Source organism: Xenopus laevis, chromosome 2L (assembly GCF_017654675.1).
Source record: "Xenopus laevis strain J_2021 chromosome 2L, Xenopus_laevis_v10.1, whole genome shotgun sequence".
NCBI lineage: Eukaryota > Metazoa > Chordata > Amphibia > Anura > Pipidae > Xenopus > Xenopus laevis.
The window spans coordinates 71524480-71544588 of NC_054373.1; the positions used below are offsets into that span (position 1 = coordinate 71524480).

Here is a 20109-nt window from a genome sequence, read left to right on the forward strand (position 1 = left end):
ATATGGAAGGCAGAACAGAGCTGGAGACAGGGAAACCTATCAGGACCACTCTTAAAATGTACTACATACAATGACACAGTGCTGGTGCCCTTTCAGCAGTGGGCAGTTAAAGTCTGGGTCAGTCTGGGTCTGAGGTGTGACCAGTACAGGGCTTTAGGTATGTGAACAAAAATGGTGTTATAGGTGTGAACAATGCAGGGGGGATTACATGTTTGGACAATGCAGGCGCTGAATTTGAGGTATAAACAATGTAATACACAAGGTAAGCAGACACAGCACGCAGACTTTCATGTGGGGGGCCTCACAAGATGGTGTCCGCCAGCTGGTTCTAATCAAGCATTATGATCTTGTTGTTTCTAAATTTGATTTAGATGTTGGTCCATCGTATAGTTACATAGTTATATTGGTTTGAAAAAAGAACATCAAGTTCAACCCCTCCAAATGAATCCTAGCGTCCATACATTCACACACTCACACTGACCCCTCTATACACACACTCACACTGACCCCTCCATACACTCACATAAACTATATACACCAATATCACAATAGCTTGTGATATTATGCTTGTCCAAGAAAACATCCAAGCCACTCTTAAAGGAGAAGGAAAGTTGTTTACCACTTGAGAGTGCCAAATGTTAGGCACCCCCAAGTGAATGTATTTACCTACCTGAAACCTCGGGCCGGTGCTCAGCAGAAAACTGCACTGGCCCAGGGTTATTCTAGTGAGCACCACGGAGCGTTCCTCTTCCAGTTTCTTCTTTCTTCTCGCGGCTGCACATGTGCATTGGAGTAAAAAGCTGAACTTAATAAAAAGTCAGGTTTTTCATTCTACTGCGCATGCGTCTGCCCCTGGAAATTTGAAGAAAGAACCCAGAAGAGCAGCAATCTGTGGTGCTCGCTTGAATAACCCCGGGTCGGTGCAGTTTTTTGCAGATAGGAGCACCGTCCCGGGGTTTCAGGTAAGTAAATTCACTTGGGGGTGCCTAACATTTGGCACCCCCAAGTGGTAAACAACTTTCCTTCTCCTTTAAAAGCATTATTAGAATCAGCCATCACAACATCATCTGGCAGTGCATTCCACAACCTCACTGTCCTCACTGTGAAGAACCACCTACGTTGCTTTAAATGAAAGTTGAAGCAAAACCAGTTTTTTGGGTTTTTTTTTGAATATCCTCTCCAGATGGCTTTCACATATCTTGGTGTATGGTCACCCACCTATCAGCATATAAGTAAGGGTAATAAAAACTGAAATATCACAAAGGTTCTTCAAAGCATTTCAGAACTAACTAATTACTGCTATACAACCATATAAAATTGGGTTAATATTATACCAGACGTTTGCAATGCAGAAATTATTATTGCACACAACTATTAGATAAATAAAGGTATGAATAAACATACTAATGATACAAAAGAAATTGCAAATATGTAACAAATGTACAGTATGTATAAACATGCTTACAAATAAGGACTGGAAGCAGCAATAAATAAAAATGTTATATATGAAGAACATATTCAAATCACCTATAGTATAGATAAGATAATGCAGCATGATCCTGAGACTTCAGGGTGTTGGGCAATATGTTGGACGCAGTGGGAACCTCACTGATGATTGATTTATCTAATATAGACTTTGCTGTGGAATCCAGTAATAACTATGTACACCATTATATGAAATGTCACATTATTACTCTGCAGTAATTGAGTTCTGTTCTGTTAGTTGCAACAAGTTTGCGACAAAATTTCTAATGATACCCTTTTTGGGGCAAGATCCATATGTTAAGAATTCATGGGCTAAACTCATAAAATTGGCCATTTTTTTAGTTCATTAGAACAAGCACGAAAAGTGCTAATACAAAAAATAGCATGTACATAAAGCATAGCTTAATCACTTTAGCAACTGAGTAACATAATAAAAGATTAGAGAAAGAGTACCACTAACAGGTAAGGGTTTAGTATATGTCGCAGTATAACAATGTAGTTAAAGAAATTGGGCAGTTTTATGTCACTTCTGTTGGCCACTTATAAGGCACAGTGTTAGTAAATTGTTGTGTTATCACCAGTGGATCTAAATTTAATAAATTTGTTTTATAGTTAGGGTGCCATTTTTTTTATAATGTACAATTTGCAATGAATTATTGGGCTCAAGTGGTATTATTAAAATTATTATATATGGGTGGCTCAGAGCTTTGCAGCTCTGGGATCAACAACGTGCTTTGTATAACTTGTTGCCTCTATATAAATATAAAATAAACATTTACATTTTACAGTTTACCAATTTCATTTATTCATTCTTTGCTAATTTATTTTTTTATTGTAGAACGTCTCTATTCCTTCCCTAATCTCTGTTCTCCTCAACCCCCCTTCCTGTAATCTCTGAGCTATATTTTCTGTTCCTTGCCTGAACTTTTTTGAGTACTGTCTGTTCATGCCCCCAGCAATTCAGTGTGTTGTTTGCTTTAATTGACTAATTTATGCTGCTTTTATCATTCGATTTTATTATGTTGTGACGGGTGGGGGGTGGGAAGAGAGATTTACCCTTGTCTTTTAATCAAAGCTAATAGTAAATCATTTTCCTTTATTAGTCTTGTTCATTTAGTATAAAACAATCTGCATACTTCTACATCGTTAGGGCAATGAAACATGGTGGTACTCGTCACCAGTGATTTGTCATGGCTACAAAATTACATATCCTGCTGTAGACAATAATGAGAATTGTCTATGCTAAAACACTCAAATGGCGCAATTGCTTAAAATGCATACAAAGGCATTTTTGAGTGTTTTAACTGAGACAATTCTCAATATTGTCTATTGAAGAGTATTTTGGTGTAGCCATGACAAATGGCCAGTGTCAAGTAGCACCATATGTGATTGCCATTAGAAGTTACTGGAATGTTGCAAACTTTGCATGTTGATACATAACTTCTGTAGTTTTGTTTTTTGTTCATGTTCATGTTTTCATATGTCTTCAATATTTATGATTCCTATGTTCATAATGATATCTATAATATTATATATTAATATATTATAGTTAAGTATTAGATTATGATAAAAACAATCCTAACTAACAATACAAATGTTCTTAAATGTGTTATTGCAGGCAGATACAATGATGGATGATCAAGATCTCTTAGATATTGGGATCACAGACCTAAATCACCGACGACAGATTTTGTGGGCTGCTCATTCTCTGCCAAAGGTGAGAAGATGGACAAAATAGTAATCAGTTTGAGTATTTTATGGCCAGTTCATTGTAAACTACTCTCTTTATGGTCTTTAGCCTTCCCAAGGGTTTTTTAAAGTTACTAGTTTACATTGTCACTTCATAATAGTGTGGCCCACAGAAGAGTCTTACTGTATATCATTTAACAAACCCTTAATATGAAATAAGTGATCAGCACTGTGAGTAGGTTTACAGAGGGGTTGTCAGGAGCGTGCAATGAGGCCCCCATCTCTGTCATTGCCTCTTCCAAGATGGCGGCGCTGATAGCTGCCACATGGGTAGTGGCGCCGGTGCGATCACGTCACGCATCCGCAGCGAAAATTCAAAATAAGAAGACGCCGAGGTCACAGGTTCAATGCCCGATTATAGGAATTTCTGCTTGTGTTCCTGGGTGTTCCTTAATTCGTTCCTGGTTGATTCCTAGACTTTTGACATTGCTTGCACTTATTGACTTTGATCTTGCAGCCTGCCTATTGATATACTGCCTGAATTCTGACTACGACTTCTCTTGATCCCTATTTGTTACCGCGTACATGAACTTTGTCCTGAAGCTTCCTCCTTGGTCTGGACTTCTTCGCTAACAGCCGATAGTATAATCGGGCCATGGACCCCACTGAGGAAGCTCCGTTTAAAGTGGAAAGGTCGCTCCGGGGTTTGGTGACTTGCATGGAAGCTTATGAAGCCCAGCAAAATCACATAGGGAAAGTGCTTGAGGCCCTTCTCTCCTGGATGCTGTCTCCCTGTTTACGGGAAATCCTCCCACAGCGGCTGCTCCTCCTGCGACTTAATCAGCGGGTGAGCCTAGTATTCCCCCTCCGCCTTGCTATAATGGGGATCCTCAAGCCTGCAGAGGTTTCATTGCTCAGTGTCTGATCCAGTTTGAGTTTCAACCCTCGCAATACTCCAATGAACAAGCCATGGTTGGGTATGTGATGACCAGATTGGAGCGTAAACCGCTAGAGTGGGCAACACCTGTCTGGGAGAAGAATTATCCTCTGTCCTTTGATACCAAAGCTTTCCTCCAGGCTTTCTGGACTGTGTTTGATGCCCGGGTCATGGCGCTAATGCTTCATCCCGCCTCCTACAGATCCGGCAGGGAAATCAAAGTGCCAGTAAGTACTCCATTGACTTTAGAACCTTGATGGCTGAAAACAACTGGAACAATAACACTTATAAACCAAGGTTTATCAAGCAGACTCAAAGATGACCGTGTCTCCAGGGAACTCCCTGAGCAATTGGAAGACCTGATTGCCCTCGCCATCAAGGAAAACACCCGACTCCGGGAGCACCAATCTGATGAGTATAGTAGAAGTTTCCTGCCTGTTCCGGCACCACCCTTCCACTGGCCCCTCCTTCCTGCTCCTGTTTCTCCTGCTCCTGTCACTCCCCTGCAGAAACCTATGCAGATTGGTCAGATGCACCTTTACGAACAACCGCTAACTTCTGAGATAATCTCGGAGAAAACGGGATGACTCCCACTGATGGTCGGAACCCTACATCGAGAGAAACTATCCTATATTATAATAAACTGTCAATCGGCTCCTGTGGTGCTGGGTCTACCCTGGTTCGGTCTGAATAACCCTTCTATTGACTGGTCAGCCAACCAGATATCTCATTGAGGCCCTTTCTGTCAAAGAAACTGTCTGCTTATTAAGTCCATTCACCGGGTGTCCCTCACTGTGGCAGATCTTCAGTCTTTGCCCAACTTTACAGATGTCTTCTGCATATAGTCTGCAGAAACTCTCACTCCTCATCGGTTCTACGATTGTCCCATCGAACTTCTTCCTGGTACTATGCCCCAGAGGTCGTACCTATTCCCTGTCTCCTGCCGAAACCTCTGCGTCGAGGAAATATATTCAAGATAACCTCCAGCAAGGATTCATAAGACCATCATCTTCTCCTGCAGGTGCGGGGTTCTTTGTGGAGAAGAAGGATGACGGATTGCATCCCTGTATTGATTACAGGGGTCTACAAGATCATGGTTAAAAACCGATATCATCTGCCTCTCATCTCTGAACTCTTCGTTCAACTCAGAGGGGCTAAGATCTTCACTAAATTGGATCTTCAAGGAGCTTACAACCTAATCCACATCCAAGAGGGCAATGAATGGAAGACGGCATTCAACACTAAAGATGGGCATTATGAATGCCTGTTATGCCCTTTGGCCTCTGCAATGCCCCTGCTGTCTTCCAAGAATTTGTAAATGATATATTCAGAGTCTGGGACAATCCGTAGTCGTGTACTTGGAAGACATTTTAATCTTCTCCAGAGACTTGCACCCGGGTGAAAAAAGTTCTCTCCTGTCTAAGAAAAAACTCCCATTTTGCCAAACTGGGGAAGTGTGTCTTCAAGGTGCCTAAGATCCCCTTCTTGGGTTACATTATCTCTCATGAGGGATTCGAGATGGATCCTTCTAAAGTCATGGCTATACAAGACTGGCCTCTCCCCACAAGTACTGAGGCCATACAAAGATTTGTTGGTTTCGCTAACTACTACCGAAAATGTATCAAGGTGTTTTCCTCCCGTATCACTCCTGTCTTGGCTCTCATCCGGAAGGGAGGAAAACTTAATGACTGGTCTAATGTCGGGGCTGGAGCTATTGAGCTATTCTCTCTCAGAGACAAATCGTAGATGGGGAAACTACACCCTTGTGCCTATTTCTCGAAAAAATTCTCTCCTGCCAAGCAAAGTGATGACGTCAGGAATCATGAGCTTCTGGCAGTTAAACTTGCACTCGAGGAGTGGCAACACTTCCTGGAAGGAGCACATTTACTGATCATAAAAACTAGGAATTCATCTAGACTCTCAAGAGACTGAATCCTCGTCAAGCTCGGTGGGTATTCATCTTCACACGATTCAATTGTGTCCTTACATACCGCCATTGCTCCAGAAATCAGAAGGCAGTTGCCCTATCCAGAAGCATTCTGTCTGAGGGTCACCTCAGTGAAGATCTGGAACCAATTGTTCCTCCAAAAGCAAAATAATGCTTCCTTGTTCCCTCAACTGGCCAGCCAGATCCTTGCAGTCCAGTCATCTGCTCCTGCGAATACCCCCATAGGTATGGTATATGTTCCTAGAGTACAAATATGGGGAAATATGAAAAGCTTAGTTCACCCAACCAGCGTTATCGAAGGTCGTCTCTCCTCCAGCGGCATCCAGTGAGAACTGCACAGGTACGCAACTCCCGTGACCACACAGCTCAAAGCTAGTAGCTCTGAGGAAGTGCCGTTGGTTGTGGGAACGAAACGCGTAGGCTGACCACGATAATTGCCACTGTATCACATTGTTTGCAACAATAAAGCCGTTTGTGGATGAAGATTATCTATCTCTGAAATGACTCTGGCTGAGCACCTTTGTGCCAAACTAATTTTGTGCTGTATGGTATATGTGCCACCTGAGTTCCGCATTCCCGTCCTTCACCAAAGCCACTGTTCCAACAAAGCCAGACATCTGGGCACCAAAAAGATCTTTGAGCTTGTCAGTCAACTTGTTTGGTGACCAACACTTTGGAAAGATGTAAAGGACTTTGTGCTTGTGCCATTTGTGCCTCTTCTAAGTCAAGTCACTCTTGGCCTTGCAGTTTATTACAGCCTCTACGCGTTCCTTCCCGTCCTTGGACTCACTTCGCTATGGACTTTATTATCGAACTGCCACCTTCCAAGGGAAACACCATGATATGAGTAGTTATAGACCGCTTCACTGTATTCCCCTTTGAAAACTTCTGCCATTGAGCACTCTTATTTGTTTATTCAATACATCTTCCGACTTAATGGCTTTCCAGCAGAGATTGTATCAGACAGAGGTTCCCAGTTTGTAGTTCTGGTGCTCTTAATGTAAAAATCTGGGTATCGCTCTCCAATTCTCCTATGCCTGTCACCCTTAATCCAACGGGGCAGCTGAGAGAGTAAACCAAGCGCTGGAACAGTTCCTGAGAAGTCATGTATCCCTCTGTCAGGACGAATGGGCCGATTTACTTCCCTGGGCGGAATTCTCTTGTCATGCCTTCACTGGTAGATCGCCCTTCTTGACCGTGTATGGGCAACATCTACAAGCCTTCCCCCAAGACCACCTCTGGACATGTTTTCCAGCAGCCAATAATCATGTAGCCCACATGTCCGCCATTTGATCAGCTACCAAAGCCAATTTGGAGAAGAGTTCCTTGACCCATAAGAGTTATGCTGATCGCAGACGTAAATCTTCTCCTTTATATATAAGGTTGGGGACAAAGTGTGGCTTTCTGCAAGAAACATTCATCTTAGAGTTCCTTCTCTCAAGTTGGGTCCAAAATGTGTTGATCCATTCCCCATTGTGGAGATTGTTAATCCTGTGACTGTCAGACTTCAGCTTCCCCCTGAGATGTGAATCCCTAATTTGTTCCATGTGACTATGGTGAAACTGGCAATCATTAATCGATTCTCTCCGGAACAATCTCCTCCTGTTTCTATCACCATGGATGTCAACAAGAATACGAGGTAGAGAAGTTTTTGGACTCAACAATCTCTAGAGGGTCTCTGCAATTCCTGATCAAATGGAAGGGTTTCGGTCCCGAGGAGTGCTCCTGGATAAAACAGGACACTGTTACAAACAATTTCCACAGAAACTATGATGTGGTGGTCCAGTGGCCCCCCTGGGGGAGGGGGTAATGTCAGAAGCCCAGAATGGCGCTCCCGTCTCTGTTGGTCGCTGCTTCCAAGATGGAAGACAAAATTGTCTGACTTCTGTGGCCATTAAGATGTTATACAGTTTTTACACCCCCTCAATGCACTAAAGGCATCACATGCATATGTTTGCTCTTCTCTATTAAATACAATGTTGTATTTTTTGTATCTCTCATGTTATGCTCATGTTATACAAAAATTGTGATTGATCAGCAAAAGCTCTTTATATAAACAATTTATGTCCAGCAGACTGTCCTTAAAGTTGTTGCATTGTATTTGTACAGCTCCCCAAGCGTCCCTATAATGTTTTGTGTAAGAAGGAAAAAACAAAGAGAGTGGAACTAGAGCATGGTTTATTGAAACTAAATTATAAGGGTTCTTAAACCGGACCAAACAATACTACTCTTATCGAATGTATAATATGAATCTAGTTTTAATATGTTTTTAAATAATTATTATTCATGTAGAGTAGAAACAATAATATAAACTGTAAACTTTATATAAGTCCAAATATTTAATATAATTAAAATTTGCCCACATTAACATTTATCAAAAATAATCCATTCTGCAGATTGAGAGAATGTCCCCTTGCCTTCTTTGAAGAGGGGTCCTGGGCTGAAATAAGTTATCAAATCATTTCAGTTCTTGTGAACTAAACTCATACAGTCATATGAAAAGGTTTGGGAACCCCTCTTAATTCTAGATTTATTATTAGCTGAGCTTTCCTGAAAAGGAAAAACAGCAGCCTGCCAGAAAGCATTTCTCTCCTAAAGTGCAGACACAAGTCACATGACTTGGGGCAGCTGGGAAAATGACAATATGTCTAGCCCCATGTCAGATTTCAAAATTGAATATAAAAATATCTGTTTGCTCTTTTGAGAAATGGATTTCAGTGCAGAATTGCAGCGCTATTAACTGATTCATTTTGAAAATTATTTTTTTCCCATGACAGTATCCCTTTAATTAGCTAATCCAACCAATTTAGTGATGATGCCAGTAATCAGTATTGATCAGTTGCATGCATTCAAACTAGCAAAATTACATGGGTACCCAAATTTTTGCACAGCCAGTTTTTCACATTTGATTTAATTACATACAGCTGAATACTGCTATACTAAAAATCTTTGTTCAGAAAATACCCCAGTACTCAGATGTCCCTGGGAAATAAAAGACATACCACTGTTATATTTTTTGTTGAAAGTGGAATAAATTATTATGCAGAGGGGTTCCCAAACTTTTTTCATATGACTGTATTTATACCTTTAATGGACATCAGTGCTTGATTTTGTGCATTGGTCTTTTTTTCTCCTGTAAAGCAGTTTATAGAAATTTTGTACTCTTTCACTTTAAGGGCCTTTCCTGGGGTGGTCTTTTAGTTTACCCAGGAAAACAACATATTGTTTTTTTCAGGACATCCTGAACTTTTAAAATATTCAAGAATTTTGGTGTAATTCTACTTCTGTAAAAAAATATTGGCTTCTAAGTGTCTAATAAAATGAAAAAATCAAAAAAACAAATCACAAGCAGTACAGTACCAAATTTCCGCCCCCCAAACTGCATACTTCTCATTTCGAAGCCAAACACTCCACTAACAGGCTTACCCTAGAAAACTACCCATTATTAGAAAGAACAGATTCTGGAGAATTAAAAATGGGTAAATATATCTATGTACTCCAAACTACCAAGTTGCAATTGTTTCCTAAATTTATAATGTTTTATAAAATTTGGTGAATTTTTTGAAAAATGACTCTACAGCATCATATCTCCCACATATCATTAGGTATCAATGCAAAACACTCCAAGTATGAAAGCCCAATATGTATAGGTTTACCTAAGCATGTGGTATATAGGGGCCCCAAAATGTCGACACCCCATTTGAGCTATCAGTTCTGTAATTCCTGATACTGCAAAATCAACACATTTACATAGTTTGGGGAGGGGGGTAAAGGTAGGAAAAAGCATGTTCACCCCAGAAAACCATATATTTTCGGAAAGTACACATTCCCCCGAATCCAAATTGGGTATGCATTCTTTCAAGCCGCAAACCCTTTCTAAATTTGGCAATTTTGGTGACACTTTCTAAAATCACCTCAAAACTTCCACCCGGCAGCATCGTATTTCTCACATACTATTATTTATCAATATAAATTACCCCAAATATGAAAGCATGGGGTCCCCTGAACAGTTTGATGCCCAGTATGTATAGGTTTACCTAAGCATGTGGCATATAGGGGCCCCAAAATGAAGACCCCCCCATATGGTCTTTCATTTCAGGTACTGCAAAATCAACACATTTACATAGTTTGGGGGGTGGGCAAAGGTAGAAAAAGTATGTTTACCCCAGAAAACTATATATATTCGGAAAGTACACATTCCCCAAAATCCAGAATGGGCATGCATGTCTTTCTACTCCAAAGCACCAAGCCACAAACCTTTTCTAAACTTAATTTTGGTGACATTTCCAAAAATCACCTCAAACCGTCCACCCTGCAGCATCGTATTTCCTACATACTATTAGGTATAAAGATAAATCACCCCAATTATGAAAGCCAGGGGTCCTCTGAACAACAGTTTTATGTCCAATATGTATAGGTTTACCTACGCACATGGCATATAGGGGCCCCAAAATGAAGACTACCCTATGGTCGGTCATTTCAGGTACTTCAAAATCAACACATTTACATAGTTTTGGGGGGGGGGGCAAAAGTAGAAAAAAGTACGTTCACCCCAGAAAACCATATATTTTTGGAAAGTACACATTCCTCTGAATCCAAATTGGTTGTGCATGTCTTTCTAGAAGTGCACAAACATGTATACACAAAAACTCATAAACAGGTCTTTTTTTTAATTTTTTTTTTTTACTTATTGTACTGTTATCTTTTGTTTGTTTTGCCTAACAACTTGTTATTTTGACAGTGTGACTATTGGATAATCGATTTTGGCCACTAATTAGTGTAAATAAGTGTACAAAAAAGAGCAAGTGTGCTTAAAAAAATAAAAATAACCATCTTTACTAAAATATGTGTGTAAGTGTAAAATATACTGTAAGTGTGTGTAAGTGCATGTAAGTTTGTAAAAAACATGCACTTACCATTTTTGTAGCAGTAGGATCGCTGGAGGCAGCCTGGACAGCGTGTCTGCAGAGTTATTGCGAGCAGGAAGTGAGTGGGCAGGTGTGCGCCGAAGGGGAGGTAAGGAAGTAGCAGAAGCACCAGGCATGGCGCATCTGCTACTTTGAAGTCGGATCTGCGACAATCGCGTTGCAGATCTGACAGCCCCCCAGCCTCGTTGCCCAGGGGGCTGTCATCCCTCCTGACTCTCTGCGAATGCAGAGAGAAGGGCTCAGCTGCTGCAAACATATGGGGTACGTGCTTGGCAGTCTGAGCCCTGAACAGCCATCACGTATGCCGTAAGTGTTTGGCGGTTAAAGGGTTAAAAGAGAGGGAAATGTATATCATACACACTACTTGGAACAGGTGGGCACTGTTCGGGCCTCTGTGCACAGGGCCTATTTAGAATCTCAGTCCAGTCCTGATTATGATCCAAATTACAGAAAGATCCCTTATCTGGAAAACCCCAGATTCCAAACATTCTGAATAATAGATTTTATACTTGTAAACTATATAGTATAAGTATCATATATGTTTACATTTTTTATGATGTTTTTTTTTAGATGACACATTTGTTATTATCACAGCCATGTCCACCTTATTAAGTGCGCATACACACAAATATTTCATGGAAAAGTTATGCTTTTCATGGAGACAAAAATCTTTTTCAGGCTGCTTTAACCACTGCTGATTTTCCCTGAAAGCAACAGCAGTTAAACCCCACATCCTAGCATGGGCTGTAAAGTACAATGTACATGGTTGGTCAAGAATTTGTCAGGTCAGCCAAGGGAACCACAACATTACAAATTAACCGGGCAACCCCGGGCTTCATAAGTGAGCCTAATAAAGTGGAGAATTTTATTTACTAAATTGGCCCAATGTATAACTTAGAGTATATTGTTTCCCATGCAGTTCATGATGATTTGATTAGTTTTTTAGCATAGTACAGTGTCCTGGAAATAGACCCAGATTTGTTCAATGGTAGTAAATCCTCTACTAAGCCAAAGCTAAGTATACCTCTGCTATGCAGACACTGGGAAATGCCAGATTGTCTGCCATGTAATGGACGACATCCTTCCAGTAGGCCTGTAACAGTGGGCATTCCTAAACAATGTGGAGAAAGGAGGTATTAAGGTTTTGACATCTAGGACTATTGGCTTCTGGTCGAGTGCTCATTCTTTGTAACCTCAGGGGAGTAATATACAGTTGACGAATACATTTAATTTGGATCAGTCTGTCACAAATTGATATCAAGCCTTTATATAGTGAATCTATTACATCTTCCCATTGCTCAGCTACAAGAGCGCGAAGCACTTATCCCTGTTTGGCTTGTTCCCTACTAAAGGGGTGAGGAACAGTGCTGTGGAGAGTTTTGTATAGTTATGACACCAATCTGATGGTTCGAGGATCCCAGAGCACCAGTTCCATTTCCAGTTCCACTGGAGGAGTAACATACTCAATTGTGCATGATAGAAACTGGGCTTGAAAATTGTAAATAGTGAAAGTATTGTATAGGGTGTTCCTTATACTTGGCCCTAAGCTGTGTAAATGTAGGAAAGTGACTGTCTACTAGCAGATTGCCCAGGAGTTTAATCCCCTGTAGAGGCCAGTAATAGAAGTCTTGGAGGTCCCTAAGGAAGGGTAGGTAGAAGGGTGGTAGAAATGGGGAGCATAGTCGGAAGGGTCGGCCTAATAGCTTGCAAGGCGCTGTATGGAGTTGTAATAGTTGCTTGGCAGGTGTCATAGTCCACTACTTTCTGGTAGGGCAGGTTCTTCAATGCTTCCCACAACCCCAGTCTTAGGATTAGTAGGGTAATTTCTGTGTCAGCCTCATCATAATGGAACCAACTATGAATGCAGTAAATCTGACTTTAGAAAATAATGATAAAGATGTGGGATTGCCAATCTTCCATTGACTAGTGAGGCCATAAGTAATGTCCAGGAAAAGCAAGGAGATTTGTTTGCCCATAGAAAAGGGATGAGAATTGAGTACACGTTTTAGTATATTGCTTTAGGGATCCAAACAGGGAATTGTGGATCTTTCATAAAAATTTTGGCAGATATATCATCTTAAACAAGTATACTCTGCCCACAGTGTAAGAGGAAGTCAAGACCAAATTGCTGTCATATTTTTAAATTGCCCTATGACAGGGGCAGTGTTTTCCTTTATATAGGTAGATATGTGAGCTGATATTAATATTCCAAGTACTTGAATTTGGTGACCCTTGTAATGCCCTGCATATCTCTGGGAGGGGTTGGACAATCCAGGGGAAGTATAAATGACTTGTCCTTATTAATTGTTAGGCCAGAATAGATACCAAGTGCTGCAGGTAGTGATCTCTGGTGATCCCTTTGGAAAAGTAGGAGGTCATCATCATATAATGCCAAATACAAAGCATCTGAGTGCTTCCCAGAGGTATAACCACTCTACAGAATCAAATGCTTTGACTGAATCCAGGAATATCGTAATCCTGGATATTATCATGTTGGGTTTGCAGATGAGTGTATACCCACCTGAAGTTGGTAGATTCCCCAAGTCCAAGTATGCCATTTTGTCAGATGCTAATTGGGGAGAACGCAATAGTGTCTAAGAATTGGAAGAGCTGATCGTGTGTATAAGTAACTTTAGAACTATACAGTGTTTTATATAATATAGCAAAACTATCAAGAATATATTTAGAAGTAGAGACTAGGATACCTTCCAAATTTCTAATCCGTGGGAGTGTCTTTAATGGTGGCTAAGCAAACTAACAATTTGCCAGCTTTATCCCCTTGATCAAAAGCTCTCTGATTGGAATAAAGGAGCCTTTTCCTGGTTATTTTGGTTTGGGCAATCTCATAGTTTCTTCGGACATGGGTACATTTCAGATTGAGCCCTTTGACTGGACCGAACAGTGATCACTCCCTAAGTGATAACTTCCCTAACGGTACGTTCTGTCTCTTCTACTGAATTTTTTTATGTAAAATCTTTTTTGTACTTAGTTGTACTATTTAACTAGTATGTTTTAACTTTGCACAGTCTAAAAAAAAGTGGATCAGGATGCATTTCACTGTATGTTGTGCTTGTATAACTATGCATGTGACAAATAAAGAATCTTATCTATCTATCTTACTGCCATTTTGGCTGTGGTCCTAGCTACAGTGATTTCATTTATCAAGACCCCTCGGTTGACCACTCTAAAAGCTTCCCAGAGTGTTCCCGGAGATGTTGTATCTTGGTTTATCGCTCAATTTCTAGCATATTCCTTTTGAGACCGACCCCTTATCTGGAGATTAGAAAGCCATAGTGGGATCAGCCTCCAATTAGCCCACCCTCCGTAGTCCAGATAGAAATGAGACAGATAATGGTGCTTGGTCCAAAAAGGCTCTGGGTGCGTGGTCTACCAAGTCTACTAGCTGGACAAAGATTGCGGAGGCAAGATCCATATCTATGTGTGAAAGGGAGCCATAACAAAATTATTGCCTGTCATCAGGGTGTTGCCAGCTCCATAGTTCTGCAAGGCCCAAGTAGTCTAACTGCGGATCTTGAGTGATAGTGAAGCAAGGATTTTATATATGTGCTCTAGTAGAGATAAAAGGGGAGCACAATATACATTAACAAGTATCATAACTTTGTTGTTAAGTTTACAGTGCAGTGCAATATACCTGCCATAAAAGTCAGTACGAACATCTAAAAGTTCAAATAACGAACCCTCTAACATATGTAGAAAAGGGTGCATGGTAACATAGTAAGTTAGGTTGAAAAAAGACACATATCCATCAAGCTCAACCTTTGAACTCTATTTTAAACTGCCTAACTGCTAGTTGATCCAGAGTAAGGCAAAAAAAAACCCTTCAATTTGCCTAAGGGGGAAAAAATTCATCCCTGACTCCAAAATGGCAATCGGACTAGTCCCAGGATAAACTTGTACTTTGAGCTATCTTCTATAACCCTGGATTCCCTCACTTGCTAAAAAAGCCACCCAACCATTTCTTATGTGTTAGTTCACATGAGGAGACTAATCGCCTCGTCTTCTGAACGACAATCTCCCTGAACTGCCTCAGCGTGTTTTCCCAAAGGCTAAAGCACACGCGGCGATGCGTTTTCCATAGTCGCCCAAAGTTGCCCCTGTGAGGCAACTTTGGGCGACTATGGAAAAGCATCGCCGCGTGTGCATTGCCTGTCTCTGAGGTAGCTGGGCGCAATGAAATAGTGATCAATATCAGTCCATGATCAGATAAGGAGAGATTATGTATTCTATGTTAAATTGTCCTGTGTCATGTGTGCCAGTAGAATATAATCTATTCGTGAAAAGGATTTGTGGGGGTTGAAGTAAAAAGTGTACTCCCTGTCACCTGGATGCAGCAAACACCAACTGTCCACTAATCCTACACTCTGTGCAAACCTGGCTAGATCTGATGGGCCCACCAAAGAAGAGGGATCTTGTGTTCCAGAGTGGTTTAGGGCTGGGTCCCATACAGTATTCATATTGCCCGCTACTAGAAGGATGGAGGGGCCCCAGCTGAGGAATTATTATTGGGTCCATACACATTTAAGATCATATATCGGTATTGCTCTATTATCCCTTTGCCTGCCAAGCACATACATCGTACGTTCTGGCAGGCAAGGGCTTTAACTGCCAAGAATGTACCTAGTACGTTCTGGCAGAAATCAGTGCTGATCTCTGCATCAGCAGCTCTTGCCACCTCTGCGGAGACTTAGCAGTGGTGACAGCCCCCTGGGCAACGAGGCTGGGGGTCTGTCATGTCGGTCCTGCAACAGGATTGTTGCAAGGCCGACCTTAAATTGCAAAAAGCAGCATCAGCTGCACTCACCAGTTTCCTCCGGCTTGCTTCTTCTTTCTCCTTCACTGGCGATGCCCACACACTTTCTGCCTGCAGTGACTCAGCAGCCACGCTACTCCAGCAATCAGATTGTTCTTCCTGCTCCAGGAACGGTAAGTGGCATTCATTTACACACTACACACACTTCCATGCATCTATACACACTTACACACTCATTTTAGTAAAGATTCTTTTTTTGTATGAAATTATGTACACTTATTTGCACTTCATTTCACACTTCTATACACACTGTCACACCACTTTTAGAAGTGTGCACATGTAAACACAAAAATAACTCGCAAAGAGGGTTTTTTTATTTTTTCATCATCATCATCATTTATTTATATAGCGCTGTCAAGATACACAGTGCTTTACCAACTTGTGTTTTTTTTACCCTTTTAAATTGTTTGTTTTGGCAGCATGACTATTGGATAAACGATTTTGGCCATTAATTATGCTGTCGGATCAGTTATTTTGTTATTTCCTTGATTTACAGATTTTTTGTGGTTTTATTGCTCTTTAATCGCTGCATTATTTTTCCATATGTATCTTTAGTATAGTTTTGCTGTTTGTTGCTTTGGATAAGAAGATATATCTTACTTAGTTTGATCCGTCAGAATATGTACTTTCCAAAAATATATGGTGTTCTGGGGGTCTTTTTACAGTTTGGGGGTCTTACAACAAATAACGCACAGTCGGGGTACTGTTTTCAGCAGCTGAGTTGGCTAGCGTGAAAATTCATATGCACGTTTTTTATTTGGGGTCTGTACACACCACATACTTTGGTAAATCTATGCATATTGGCCATCAAACTATTCAGTAGAACTTGGATTTGGATTCCGAGAATGTGTACTTTCCGAAAATATATGGTTTTCTGGGGATGAACGTACTTTTTCCTACCTTTGACCACCCCCCAAACCATGTAAATGTGTTGATTTTGCAGCACCTGAAATGACAGACCATATGGGGTCTTCATTTTGGGGCCCCTATATGCCACGTGCTTGGGTACACCTATACATTTTGGGCATCAAACTGTTCAGAGGACCCAAGGCTTTCATTTTTTGGGCTGATTTATCTTGATACTCAATAGTATGTGGGAAATATGATGCTGCAGGGTGGAAGTTTTGAGGTGATTTTTGAAAATGTCCCTAAAATTACCAAACTTAGGAAAGTTTTGCAGTTTGGTGCTTTGTAGTAGAAAGACATGCATGCCCAATTTGGATCCATGGGAATGTGTACTTTCCGAAAATATATGGATTCTGGGGTGAATGTACTTTTTTCTACCTTTGGCCCTCCCCCCCCCCCCCCCAAACAATGTAAATGTGTTGATTTTGCAGCACCTGAAATGACAGACCATATGGGGGGGGTCTTAATTTTGGAGCCCCTGTATGCCATGTGCTTAGGTACACCTATACATATTGGGCATCATACTGTTTAGGGGACCCCAGGCTTTCATATTTGGGGTGATTTATCTTGATACTGAATAGTATGTGGGAAATACGATGTGGCAGGGTGGAAGTTTTGAGGTGATTTTTAAAAATGTACCTAAAATTGCCAAACTTAGGAAACTTTTGCAGCTTGGTGCTTTGTAGTAGAAAGACATGCATACCCATTTTGGATTCAGGGGAATGTGTACTTTCCGAAAATATATGGTTTTCTAGGGTGAACGTTCTTTTTTTCTACCTTCCCCCCCCCCCAAAACAATCTAAATGTGTTGATTTTGCAGCACCTGCAATGACAGACCATATGGGGGTCTTAATTTTGGGGCCCCTATATGCCACGTGCTTAGGTACACCTATACATATTGGCCATCAAACCGTTCAGCGGACCCCAGGCTTTCATATTTGGGGTGATTTGTCTTGATACTCAATAATATGTGGGAAATACAGTGCTGCAGGGTGGAAGTTTTGAGAGGATTTTTGTAAATTTCATCAAAATTGGCAAATTTAGAAAAGGTTTTGCAGCTTGGTGCTTTGGAGTAGAAAGACAGGGGTCGGGTCTTCGTTTTGGCCCGCTATATGCCACATGCTTAGGTACACCTATACATATTGGGCAACAAACTGTTCAGGGGACCACAGGCTTTCATATTTGGGGTGATTTATCTTGATACCTAAAAGTATGTTGGAAATACGATGCGCAGGATGGAAGTTTTGAGGTGTTTTTTGGAAATGTCTCCACAATTGCCAAATTTAGGAAAGGTTTGCGGCTTGGTGCTTTGGAGTGGAAAGACATGCATACCCAATTTGGATTCGGGGGTATGTGTACTTTCCGGTTTTCTGGGGTGAACATATTTTTTTCTAACTTTGCCCCCCCCCCCAACTATGTAAATGTGTTGATTTTGCAGTACTGATAGCTCAAATAGGGTGTCTACATTTTTGGGGCCCTATATATAACATGCTTAGGTAAACCTATACATATTGGGCATCAAACTGTTCAGTGGACCACAGGCTTTCATATTTGGGTTGTTTTACATTGATACCTAATGATGTGTGGGAGATATGATGCTGTAGATTGAAAGCTTTGAGGTCATTTTTCAAAAAAATTAACCAATTTCTATAAAACATTATAAATTTAGGAAACAATTGCAACTTGGTAGTTTGGAGTACATAGTTATTCACCAAAATCTGTTCTTTCTAATAATGGGTAGTTTTCTAGGGTAAACATACTGTTAGTTGAATGTTTGGCCTTGAAATGAGAAGTATGCCGTTTGGGGAGTGGTGCTTTGGAAATTTGGTAGTGTTTGCTTAGAGATTTTGGTATATACAAGTGATAAATCTCCATAAAACTATATATATTTGGTATTGCCACGTTCAGGAAACCTAGACCTTTCCAAATCGGCTGTGTTCCCGTACTTAAAATAAATTATGTTTCTGTGTTTCTGATATGTGGTTGTTCTTTGTGAAACATTATTTTTTTCATTTTATTAGACACTTAGAAGCCTATATTTTTTTTACAGAAGTAGAATTACACCAAAATGATTGCATATTTTGAAAGTTCAGGTTGTCCTGAAAAAAAACCATATATTGTTTTCCTGGGTAAACTAAAAGACCGCCCCAGGAAAGGCCCTTAAATTGAAAAAGTACAAAATGTCTAAAAACTGCTTGGCAGTAGATTTTCGCATCTAGGACAAAACTGGCAGGGAAAGGGTTAATAAAGCCACATAAATATCTAGCTTCTGCATCTGCCTTAACACGCAACACCGTGTAGTTTAAAAATTTGCTTAAGGGTAAGGACACACGAGGAGATTCAGGGAGATTTTGTCGCCTGGCTACTAATCTCCTTGTCTTTTGAGCAACTATCTCCCTGAACTGCCTCAGCGTTTTTCCCCATAGGCTACAATGAAAAGTTGCCTGTGCTAATGCACACACGGCGATGCGTTTTCAATAGTTGCCTGAAATTGCCTCACTGAGGCAACTTTGGGCAACTATTGAAAACGCATCACCCTGTGTGCATTAGCACAGGCAACTTTTCATTGTAGCCTATGGGGAAAAACGCTGAGGCAGTTCAGGGAGATAGTTGCTCAAAAGACAAGGCGATTAGTAGCCAGGCGACAAAATCTCCCTGAATCTCCTCGTGTGTCCTTACCCTAAGAGGATAGCTACTCCCCTTTTTTGTTTTTATATGGGGTGGATATACATTCTGTAATCAAGGTATCTTTAAGAGCAGAGGATTGAGAGGAATGCCAATGAGTTTCCTGTAAACATATAATATGTGCACTAAGTGGTTTAAAATATTGGAGAATTTTTTTGCATTTCAAAGGGGTATTTAAACCTTTTGTTCCAAGAGAGTAGATCCAAGACTCTGAGTTTGTGCTCCCGCTGGGATATGTACTGTTTGGTGGGTAGCCCTTAGGGAGTGTGGGTATATTTGTGATACCAATTCAGGTACATCACTGCAGTAGCAAACAGGTTCCGCTGTCCCTCTGAGCTGCAGACCCTGTGGATAAAGTGTATAGTAAGTAGGTAGGGTGGTAGCTAAAGCTCTGTTTTGTATTGGTGCATTTTCCAAACTTTAAAACCATTAACTTCGAAACAGACAATCAAAAGAGAAATAAACAAACAGAGAAAAAAGAAAAATGACTTTAACTTGGTTTTAGCTACATAGATATCTCAATGGGAGAGGCCTTAGCATTAACTCTTAACCACCTAATTAGAGCCATAACAATAATAGTTAATTCACAATTTTACACTTATCAAAACCATCAGAATGTATTAATAAGTAGCAAGTTTCCCAACCGAGGGGGTGTGAACCCCTTCATTTCAGTTCAAAGTGTCTTGCCACATCCTCTGGT

The 20109-nt window shown here is 40.7% G+C and overlaps 1 protein-coding gene across 13 annotated transcripts in view; it reads left to right on the forward strand.

The window, feature by feature from the left end:
- Nucleotides 1–20109, forward strand: part of LOC733397 (ankyrin repeat and SAM domain-containing protein 1A) — a 317888-nt gene that overhangs the window by 187656 nt on the left and 110123 nt on the right. For all 13 annotated transcript variants that reach the window (XM_041582022.1, XM_041582016.1, XM_041582019.1 and 10 more), the window contains one exon: nucleotides 3104–3202. In XM_041582022.1, coding sequence (XP_041437956.1) covers nucleotides 3104–3202 — 99 coding nt within the window. The remainder of the gene's footprint in view (nucleotides 1–3103; nucleotides 3203–20109) is intronic.